General features: G+C 39.7%; 1 protein-coding gene across 2 annotated transcripts in view; it reads right to left on the bottom strand.

Moving 5' to 3' along the window:
• Positions 1 to 6,636: 6,636 nt before the first annotated feature.
• Positions 6,637 to 12,011, bottom strand: part of LOC118426723 (pescadillo-like) — a 14,583-nt gene continuing 9,208 nt past the window's right edge. Inside the window, exons 16-18 of one of the 2 annotated variants that reach the window (XM_035836266.1) lie at positions 9,087 to 9,089; positions 8,218 to 8,406; positions 6,637 to 7,164 (exon numbers count right to left, since the gene is read on the bottom strand). In XM_035836266.1, the coding sequence (XP_035692159.1) occupies positions 7,081 to 7,164; positions 8,218 to 8,406; positions 9,087 to 9,089 (276 nt within the window). In that variant the 3' untranslated portion in view covers positions 6,637 to 7,080. The remainder of the gene's footprint in view (positions 7,165 to 8,217; positions 8,407 to 9,086; positions 9,090 to 12,011) is intronic. The other variant, XM_035836267.1, reaches the window with a different exon arrangement.

Here is a 12,011-nt window from a genome sequence, read left to right as displayed (position 1 = left end):
TTTATTTCGCCGAGCAACTTCAAAGTCAACAGAGCGGTATTCAATAAGGGCATTTTCTCTCATAGCGTGACGATATCAATAACTTTGGAGGCGAATTCAAGTTGGCGATCTTCCGATATACGTTACTCGACAAATCGTTGAAGATCTTGGTGCTGAGAGTCTTGCTTAACGTTTGGATGTTATGATGTTTGGCATTCAGCATTACATATATCTGTAACACTTACTTGAGATATATCTTAAGGTTTAGGTGATCATGATAGCACAGTGAAATATAATTGTGTGTGTGCGTGGTTATGTACGTGCAGGTACGCTTATGTATTTGGCAACCATAACGCAAGAAACTATGAATGCATTGTATACATGTAATTGTATTCAGTATATGGGTAGGTCTTGAAACAACGGTCAAGCCTCACCACCTAATGACTTTTCTTTGTCTTTACTTAATACCCGTGGCAGCTTAGGTGTTGGAAAAAGACATGAAGTATATATATATATCAACTGCAATTTACGACAACTCTTTCAATAGTCGGATCAGTATGGTATTCTTGGCTATGTCACCTAACTTTCCAGTCAACACAGATGTGAGTTCCTATCCTCTGGGACTCAACTAAAATATTTCAATTACGACTATCAGTCCAGTATGGTGGTTCAACTGGCTGCCTGCCAACCCTGAGTCTCTGGAATGTACTGAAGCAGATGCCACATTTAGTAAAGTTCAAGCACAAACTCTTTTCCCTCCTCTAAAACGGAGGTACTGTTTTCGGTTAGTGTACAACTTTTCTCCAACTGACTCAGGTCCAAGAGGGGTTGGTTGAAAATGGTGTAAATGGAGACTTGTAGGATGGAAACACTTGGGATCTTCGATTTCCTGTCGGCTCGTGTCTGCAAGGGGTGATTTTCTCACTAGAAGATGTGTCATAAGGTGCAGGGGTGCGTCATGCTAGCGTTACACCTAGTCGCAGTTTCGTTCTAATTCAATCACATATGATTTCCAAACTGCATATTTCTCATGCATATCTAGACAACGATTGAACCATACAAAATTGCCATTCCTAACATTATTGTCGATTTTGTCTATGTAGTCTGCATTTTCAAGTTTTGTAAATCAATCACTTATAACCCCCTAGTTGAAGCTGTTTTTGCCTGAACATCTGTTGGTACAGTTGGTACTGTTGTTCCTTTGTAAGAAATGGCACACGATTGTCGCTAATCATGGAAAACTAGTCAACAATGTGCTGGGACATATTCTGAAAGATGATGACGTACACAACAACTTTTGGACGGCGAGTTTGTTATTAATTTCAGACGGAAAGTACATCACAATGTCCAGGAGGAATCAATATTCTCTTCTGATGAAAATGTGCCCGTTTCGATTGTCACAAATATGTCAGAAAAGTCACTCAGGCCAGTACGTCTGTGGAAGTAGGTTAATTTACATACTAAATTATTCATAAACTGCGCCATAAGAGTGTATTCCGTACTAACTTAAAGACATAGCGTCTGTTTAAATGATAGATAACATCGTGGATTGAGTTTTGAAAGAAATTCTGCAAACATTGCCTAAATGGTAGCTGCTATTCTCACCTGTAAAGAACTAATTTCAAAGTAATGAATGCAGCGAAATGAATCTCTCCTTGACACCATGCTTTATTCCCAATAGAATCTTAACTTCCCTTTAGAATTCTATATGATAAAGAGACGTCATACAAAGCACAAAGTCTATGTCTGAAAACGAAAGGTGCCCGGGGGTTCACTCATTATTGAATGACTGCTGGTGCTATTTTCTCACGTCAATGAACAGACCTGATAAAAGAATTACACTCGTCATTAGGGCATACATACTCTCATGGGGTTACCCTAGCGGGGCCTTCTAATATCCTTTGAGACATCCCATCCTAAAGACATTCTGGCTTTTATCCAAATGCAATGAGTCACCGCATGGCGCGATAAAAGAGATACTATTTCCAGTGACATATGTGGTCGCGGATGAGACATAAGAGGAATTGCATACACACAAATGTCTATCTCGGTGTTTCGGGGTAACAACAGCAGAACATATCACCATTGGATTATGGCAGTTCTAAGTATTACGATGACAAGGGTGCTGACACATCACTGCCTACCTATAATGGAAACACTTTTTCAAACCAGAAGCGTGTCTATGTCCAATAGTTTGCGATGTACGAATGATACGTTATTTTACTGTAATTGCTTACTGGATTGTGCTTATAGGCAAGAGCGTGGTTAAGTGTAGAAAGTTCTCTACTAAATGTTTTGGAACATGGCCATCCACTGAATGAAGTAATCGCCAATTGTAGTCCACCATTCCATGGTCACGTTCGTTGAATGTAAGAAGTTGTCTGCTGTCCTTGCTTCATGTTCAATGATGAACCGAAGAGTACATCGCCATTGGCAAATAAAGATCTGTGACTTGTAGTTTTCCAATACCCGATACGTGTTATTGTCGGCAACCGGCTGGCTTGCCAAATCTACTTGCAGGATCTTCTTTTCTCCGTAAATCTTAAGTCATTGGAAGCGTCTGATCTACTTAAGCCGTTAAGGAAACTTTACTAAGCAAATTTGCTAGACAATGGAAAAGTCAGCATCGGCGTAGCACAGTCATTACCAGGGACAGATAAACTAAGTTAACACCAGGGACTAAGAAACACAGTCAGCACCAGGGACAGGGAAGCACAGCCAGCACCAGGGACAGGGACACACAATCAGCACCAGGGACAGACAGGGAATACGGTCAGCACCAGCGAAAGAGACACACAGTCAGTACCAGGGAAACACAGTCAGCATCAGGGACAGGAAAATGCGGTCAGCATCAGCGAAAGAGACACACAGGCAGCACCAGATACAGGGAAACGCAGTCAGCACCAGGGACAGGGAACACAATCAGCACCAGGACAGGGAAATACGGTCAGCACCAGCGAAAGAGACACACAGTCAGTACCAGGGAAACGCAGTCAGCACCAGGGACAGGGAAATACGGTCAGCACCAGGGACAAGGAAACCAAGTCAGTACCAGGGACTGAGAAACTGTAAGCACCAGTGAAAGAGACATAGTCAGCACCAGCGTAATACGGTTAGCTCCAAAGACTGAGAAAACGGACAGCACTAACTAAAGGAGAGGGGCAACAGCACCAGAGAAATAGCTTTACATACATCTGTCATGCATTCAAACCTGAACAAGTTCGGAATCCAATATCTGTTTGCTCATTTGTTGGAAACACCATACCTGACTGACTGTAACAGCAGGGTTTGTTACTATCAATACGACGAGTATGGTCTATGGAACTGCGTCATCACTACGAGACTTTCAAACATATTGCCTGAAACAAAGTTGAGGTTCTGAAGTCCTGTATTTATTTCTGTTCTTGTCTAAAGGGCACCTTTCAGCCCACAGTATCTGAGTGTGGTGTAGAACTTCTAAGGAATCAGAGAGATGAGATCAGGCGAGGAAGAAAGCAACAGAATAATGGAATTAGACTGTTTTACATTATCGTAATCCCTTCAGACGTTTTCTAAGTACTGATGCTCCCACTGTGCTCATCAACACTTGGGGAGTGGCACCAATCGGTTACCATCGGCATTAAGTCATCACTTTTATGGACACGGAGGCTTAGTCAGCGCATTAACCACCGCCATACCTGGACGATGATTGGTCCCTGGAGAATCGACTTTCTGAGATAATAGGGATGATCAACCTACCTTTCATCTTGCGTATAAATGCGCTGGTTGGCAAAATATTTTAATCTTTCTTTACCTTACAGGAAATGAGGCTGCTTAAGTTCTTGTAATCATTATCTTTAAACATACAATAGTAGTCGACGCAGAGCTCCTTTCCCTTCAATGTTTTTATACATTTTGTACTTATATATTTTTTCGTCTGATAGTTGTTGCCCAAAATGTTGTCACTCCACACTAGAGATAATTACATTTTCTGCATTCACAGAGTTTTCATAATCAATTTTCTTTCATATTACCAAGGGATCCACTAATGGCTAGATTGAGTTATTTTGAAAAATTGTGCATTATGTTTTTTTGAGGTTTGTGAAGGTATGTTCTCACAAATAGGTCAGATGGTAGTGTTACCACTTTATGCAACTTGGTGTCATTAAATTGCCAATATGCAAATAGTAGAGGCACAATGTAGTCCCATAGACTTTATGAGGCCAAAGGGACTCTCCTTCCAATGCCTTTTACGTCCCCAACTGCTGGGTGTAGTGAGGAAAGTTATGTTAAGTGCCATTCCCAATGAAAAATCTAGCCTAGAATGCCAAGAATTGAACCAGTGAGCTCACGATCTTGTATCCGTTAACCAAGCCAGTCGGCCATTTGATACCGTTACAATGTGAGTGTTACATCATTGCTCACAACACTCATAATTAAAGAAATGGATGGCTGCATTAATACAGATGTAGCTATAATATGTTTAAGTGCACCATAATGCTTTTGCCTCATTTCGTGTGCATCCAACCAAATGATGACCGGCTGCTGTTTTTGTCTCAATTTACAAAGTTCATGCTGCTGTTTGAAGACTCTGCAGATACCAAGGATTTCATACTTCCCAAGTAAAAAAATATCCCATCTCTTCTTGTCCTTGGATTGATTGCAGATTGCATGCAACCACAGCAAGTCCAAGGGTACAAACCCACCATTCTTGAATAACATGATACTGCTTGATACTCTCTACGGGCACATAGGGCAGCCATTTTCCTTGCCGTTTCAGTAGCAGGGTATAATTTAACAGGGAGGGGTTGTGATCACTTCCTCTACCTGTTGGAGGAAGTACCTTGAGCATGGACCCCCATTTTATGTCTCTTACAATGTCATATCACAGCGTATACCTACCTGCTATCTCTGCCTATCCTTTTTTATGACTGTACATGTAGGTAAGATGACAAATATCACAGCAAAGGGTTCCACGGGAAAGCTCTTTTCCATACATTATCTACTATTCTCCATAAGGCAGCTTTGCAATTGGAACAAGATCATATCTTTATATTTCAGCCATACATAGTATGGTGAAATATATTGTATTCGTAATGTTTCTTTCTTTCTTTCTTTCTCCTGTCAAATCTTCAAAGTGATTCATCTCCGCCATTCCTAGACCGAATGACCTGAAATTTGGCACAAGGGTAGAGTGGGCCAATACCAAAATGTGTTTTTTTCATTTTTTTCATATCTGCTCTTTAAATGATTTTATTAAGGTTTTATTGCAACTTTTGGACCAAAACTGTATAATTTGGCCCCCTGTACCATGGTATTACATCCAAATGACCTGAAATTTGGGGCAGAGGTGCCCTAGATACTTATTCAAAGGATCCATGTATAATATTTGGTATAAATTACTTCAAAATGGCTCTATAAGGAGGTTTTTGTGGGAGAGTTTTGGATATGTGAGGTTGAGGTGCCGAGGTCAACGACCTCTAGGTCATTCTGGTGTGTCAGGGCCACAGGTGTGCCAGGTAGATCCAATTATCTACCTACCTACCTAGTCCATAGACATCCAGGTGGTTGGGGGACAAGGTAAATGCAATTAATGACCAACCAATGAGCGAGCTGGTTTTGCTGGAAGAGTCCATTGTTGGACAGGGGGTGTTTTTTTTAAATTTACTTTTAGACTTTGGTGATAATGCCAATGCTCTTTTTAGCGGAAGTGTTTTTGCACTGAACCACTTGACATAAGACTACTACTGGGACAGCCCATTTTTGCACATAGGGGGGATTTTTTAAAAATTCAGTTTTGGACATGGGTGATGATTCTGAATTCCATTTGTTGAATGGAAGTTGACCCCCACCTGAAGACTACACATGAGGAGGATTCGGCAGCCAATCAGCAAGCCTGGTGTTATCTGGAAGAGTCCATTCATGCACGGGGAACTTTATCAAAATTCAGTTTTGAACTGGGATGCTTATCATACAAAAGGCCATGTACTGTGAGTATTTCTAGACTTGTCTATTGTGCAATTTTAAACAGGGTGTGCTGGGAGATTCCATTCTTCAATGAAGGGGGTATTTTTTAAAATTCATTTTGTGGACTTTGGTGATTATGTCCATGTCCTATTTTAGCTGATGTATTTTTGGATCGTTCCACTTTACATAGAGGTATAACAGGAAGAGTCCATTCTTGCACAGAGGGTTTTTTAAATATGGTTTTGGACGGCTGATGATTCAAAATTCCATTTCTTAGCGGAAGTGTTTTTGGAGTCGTCTATTTTACCTTTCTACATGGGGTGCACTAGAAGAGTCCATTATTGCAGGTTTTTTTGTAAGATTCATTTTTGCTCATAAGAGTGATTAGTACATGTAGTTAGAAGTCATTTTAAGCAGAAGTGTTCCATTTTTGCACATAGGTATTTTTGGAACAGTCTATTGTTACATGAGGAGGGAGATGGCTGAAATATGCTGTATTTGCTCTCAAGCAAATGTCGGCCTTTCTAGTTTCTTTTATTTCTTTGAGGTAACATATAACCAAGGCTGTAATGATCTGACCGCTCCAGGGAAAAGTGATACATCTTTACACCCTACGGCAATGATAACAAAACTGAAGTTAAGTCTCCCTCATGCAAAGATTTACACTAATGTTCCCCACCCCCTGGGCACTAATAAAACACAGTCTACAGCAATTAGAGGACCTGTACAGGTTTAATGTAGTTCTTCAGCACTATGTCAATGCAGAAAAATTACTCCAGATTTTGTAGCACAAGATTTAACCTCATAAATTCTGATCTAGACATTTGGATTTAGTTCTTACAATAGTGAGGGAATAAGAACTAAATGTATCTGCTATCAGCAAAATTAAAAACAATACCTACTTGTAAACCTATAAATACACGATTCTTTGCCATATTCCATAACACTGTGATACAATAGACAAAATGCTCCTCAACAAAACCATTTTTAAGCAAGCTCAACATAACTTTATAGAGTTAGAGTTTCAGAGAGTTTTCATAGTGAATGTCTCTATCAGTGTGTACTAACAATTGAGTTAAAACACTTTAACGTCTTGTTTAACTTTAAGTTGCTAAATCTGTACATAGTTTGTCTTATAGCACAAGCAGTATACTTTTAATTGTTGCTTAGCCTTTGTTTCTTCTTCATGGTCTTCTGGCTCTTTTCAAACTCCTCTCGCTTGGCTGTAAGTTTCTTTGCCTGAAATATGCAAAAATATTTTAGTCTATCAAACATGTACATGTAGTAATAGGGAAAGGCTATCAGCAAACCTATATAATAACTGTTCTCACAAAATCACAATGCCAAACCTTAGACAGTTGCAGCTGCCAGCTGCAAATACATCTGATATTTTTTAATGCAATACTTCTTATAATTGTAAAATCTAAACCTAATAGCCATTATGAGCTGATGCAAAACATCATGCTAACATCAAAGCTTCTCCAAACTGGATGGTGTCCAATTGTCCTCACTGGTAATCAGTCTTTTTGTGTTCCTATGTTGAAAATCGATTCCTACTGCATTGTTAGATAATCTTCATTTTGATGCAGTCGCTTGTATAAAGGCTCCCTGGGGCTGCTCAATACTCCATCAATTCACTTCCCCAAAAATATACCACACAAGGCAGCAATTACTGTGCAAGACTAGTCACTTTACCAGTGGGGGGCCAGCCGAAGCACTGCGCACAGCAATTATATCACTTCTTAACATCAAGAAGATATGAGATGGTTGCAAGAAAATTGATCTAATTACAGGCATACATTGTTGGAGCGTGCGAGAGCGCATGCAAACACATCATTGATTTCCACATAACTACTGCATTATTTGCAGGTGGTTATAGACCAATATCACCAGGGCAGTGGTTAAGCATATTCCTTTCATTGAACTGCATGTTTGTAACCGGAACACAAGATAAATGTCAAAACAGGACTTTCTGTTGCAGTGCTGTAGAAAGCCGGTAGGAAGCCCATTATCAAAGATGACCTTCATTTTCCTAACCCCTGCCCATCTACCAAATATCATTAGGATCCATCCACGAATTCTTGAGTTATGATGGAAGCACACACAGCTACACACCCACAAATAAATGGCACCAAAAACATAAACATCTACTATTATTAGGCAAAAACTAGGAAAAATTTGTTCTGGAGAATATTTCAGTTTTAGCATGAAAACTTAACCATATAACTCTTACATATATATTAGAAACACATAAAAAGACATCTTTATGTTTCTCATGTCTGTAGTTCCTACCTCATGTTTCTTCCTCCTTTCCCTCTTGGAAAGTTTCTCAAAGAGCCTTTTCCGTTTCTTGGGGATCATCATGATGGCCAGCTTCCTGGCCTCCCACTCCTCACGGTTTGCCTTTGAACTTGCATCCTCATAGTCCAGTTTCCCCTCCTTGACTTTGATGCTGCTGGGAGGAGTGTCTGAGACATCATCCTTCATCAAGAAAAGGTAGAAAGAAGAAAGGGAAGATGTTTAAATAAGAGGCTTTTCTTCACTTTCAGAGTTAATGATCAAAACTTACAATGTCATGTCTGATAATGAGTAGTTTGACATTTTATAGCACATTCCTACAGCTTTTAAGCTGATACAAAACATCATAGTAATGAAATATATCTTCCACCTACAGAGTACTGTGTTTTGACCCCTACATGTATTGATGCAGCCTTTTGAAACCAAATTTAGATTTGGTGTAGGATTTGGCAGCAGAGAAATACTTTGTTAACCCTTTTTGTGTTTATATATTATACACACATTACATTAAAAGAAAAGAAAACTGTGAAACAAAGTGATACATTCTAACTAAATGACAATATGCTTGCTGCTCGCGATAGAAAAAAAAAGAATTAAAAAAAATCTGCACAAAGAAATTCAAGTCACGAGTCCATCAGACAATATCGAAATCCAGATTTATAGTCATCCCCACAGATGTGTCTGTAAGTCTTCACTACCAGTAATGGTACCATCATTTTTAAGTTCAAAGAGTCTTTTAGAAGGTATGGCAACACCTGAGGGGCTCCTTAAGGGCTGAGGTGACAATCTCTACCATCTCAGCTCCGGCAAAATAAGTTGATAAAAAAAACACTGATGACATCTCTTCCATCATTGTCTAAGACATCCTTTTATCTTCAGCCCTCCTATGGCTTAAATGCTGCTACAGGGATGAGCTAAAATCCCTAGTTGATGAGATGGCTCCCACAGACAGCTCACTGCTTGAGGGTGTAGAATATGCCACTAATTATGTCAGAAACTTCACTTCCAATGGGGATCTTCCGATATGGTATGTATAAACTAAGTTTTTAGAAGTCTCACTACCAGCCTGCTAGACTTCAACATTTCATTTACTTCACAGTCACCAGGTAATAAAGTCTACATCAAGGTTACGGGTTACATGAATAATAGCCTGAAACAGCATCTCCCCAACCTAAGTCATAAACGTCAATGCGCGAGGCAAGCGTGACTCACTGAGAGACTAACTGGCCTAATAGAAGAAGCAGGGCGCCAGGGGTTATGAAGGCTTTTTATGTCCATATCATTTACATGTATCAATTTTGTAGAAATTCAGGTGTCTTTCATGTGGCAGCTTTGGGGAATATCTTTTTCATGCTCCTTTGTAAAGGTCTTTGCACACGACCAAGACATATTCACTTGTCTACACATACCCTTGAGCAATATAATCATAAACATGACTGTATAACCTTAAATGACTTCAATGTTAGTGTGACCGACGGAGGAAAAGAAGAATTGAATTAACCCATGAATACAATCATGTCTTAATCTAATACACTTGTGTGGGTGGAAGACAGTTAGGTACAAACATGGTTTTTACTAGACAGAGGAAGACACAGTTGCACTACAAATTGGTTTATCAGAACAAAACATTCGATACAATACAAAATAAGACTATGAGGGTGAAGAATGTGTGCCATTTCATCTGGCATGGTGATATAATCTCATTTTTGGGTACCATAAGTATGTGCGTACACCTTAATGTAATGTCAGCATGCTATAATTGTCTGAATTTTTGTTGATATGCCAACAAAATCTCAACAGTTCTGAAGTATAATAAAATGATGTACACAGGAATTAATGATGTCATCCAGTTCGCAGAGGGTAGTTTTTTTGTCAAGAGCAAATAGAAATCTACATAAAAAAGGCTTGTTCAAAGCTGCATATTAATCAATGAAATCAAAAACCTTTTCCATGGCAGCTTCAACATTAGTTGGGGCACATTTTCTTGCTTTAACTAAGAAAAATCTGTCTGCATTGTCTGTCTCAAGGACCATTTGAATAATTATCTTCCTTCATGATGTGCTTGGGTGAAAGTCAATCGATCCCATTGTGCATCCATTGTTCTGTATCACACTATATTATAACCATATTAAACATGCATGAATATCCATTTCCTTTATATTAAAGAAATGAAATATTCATTATATGCATGATTGACCTTTTTAGTTTTGTATGTGGTTTTCTTGTCACGAATATTGTGTACATTTACCAACCTCCATCTACATGTACATGTGATACTGTAAATGCATTTAATTTCGCGGGGAATTAATTTCGCGGTAGCGGGAAAAAGACTTTTCGCTGTGTTTTTAATTTCGTGGTAACACCATAGACTGCAGTCTAATACCATAATAGAAAAATGTTCGCGGTGGTTTTAAGTTCGCGGTGAAGTGGTCACCGCGAAAACCGCGAACATTAATCCACCGCGAACATTTCTGCATTGACAGTAGTTCCCAAAGGACTAGGACATTACTGATCCATCAAAAACTGAAAGCCAAACAAAACTACAGTCATGACTGCACATCGTGGCACCATTATCTCAAACAAATGGGCAACAACCTCAACAAATGGTACACATATACACGTACAACACAGCATTAACACTCTCCATCCGTATGTGTGAATGTGACGAGGTCCTTCCTCACTTAAACTTAATGGTCACCATGCATCTCTATGCTTGTGTAACACATTAGAATTGAGATATCTTCATCCCTTTTCTTGATACTATCACAATTGACCCAAATAGCGACCATCCATTAGACAGGGAGTCGAGAAGATGCGTATCAGTCACCACATTAGCCACTCACAGACTCAGGGGAAATGGACAGGAAGTGGCAGTATCACCTGTACAATCCAGGCAGTCACATTTAAGATAGGCCGCACTACAGGCGAATTACACACTTCCAGGAGATTTCAGTCACATGAAATAACATATTCTGACCAGGGTGGTAAGATAAAGGCAGTAAATGGCATGTTTGACCCACTTTTCTGGGGTCACATTTTGTCTCAGCTTTAGCTTGATCTGTAAGACTGCCCATTTCATCATCACGGTAGCTGTGGTTTCAGAAAAGTGCTTCTATTGCTGCTCTATATCTTTACGAGTAACTTCTGCTTGTGTGTGAACCTTCATAAGTCTTTGTGGACTTGGGCACAGTCAGAACTTTTTGTTTTCTTTCAGATAGCTCTGAAGCTGGAAAGAGGGTCTGTATGGGGGCTGAATGATGACACAGTCATGTGATATTGTGCTGCACCACGAAGTATCCCCCAGTTAATCTAGCACACCACAGTGTGCACGAGGATGATGGTACCCACATGCATTGATAAGTGGTGTGCAAAATCAGAAGAAACAGCAACACATTTGCATTCTGAAAAACAAGCAAGGAAATCAAGGCTGCTTCCAGGACCCATGCCCTCTGTCCTGGTATGGAAATTGCTTGTTGGGACTGACAAAAGCCTTCATTTCGTGACAAAAACTGATAAAATGTATAATATTCTTGTAGGCTTAAAATGACAGATTTAACACGAAAATCAACAACATAGGCTCCCAAACATTGAGTGGGATGGGAAAAAATTAAAGCAAGAGGCAGCCCTTGGGGAATTGCAGAAAGTAGAAGCTATTGCTGGATTGATTAGGGATGGCTTGATCTGTATGGTTCACCACCTATGCACAAATAAATATATTGCAATCTAGTGCTGTGTATGTATGTGTATGCAGCTGTGCATGCGTGTGAGAGTGTACATGTGTGTGGGCA

The sequence above is a fragment of the Branchiostoma floridae genome, chromosome 11 (assembly GCF_000003815.2).
Source record: "Branchiostoma floridae strain S238N-H82 chromosome 11, Bfl_VNyyK, whole genome shotgun sequence".
NCBI lineage: Eukaryota > Metazoa > Chordata > Leptocardii > Amphioxiformes > Branchiostomatidae > Branchiostoma > Branchiostoma floridae.
Note: the sequence above shows the minus strand (reverse complement) of the source record. Positions and strands in the feature narration are given on the sequence as shown.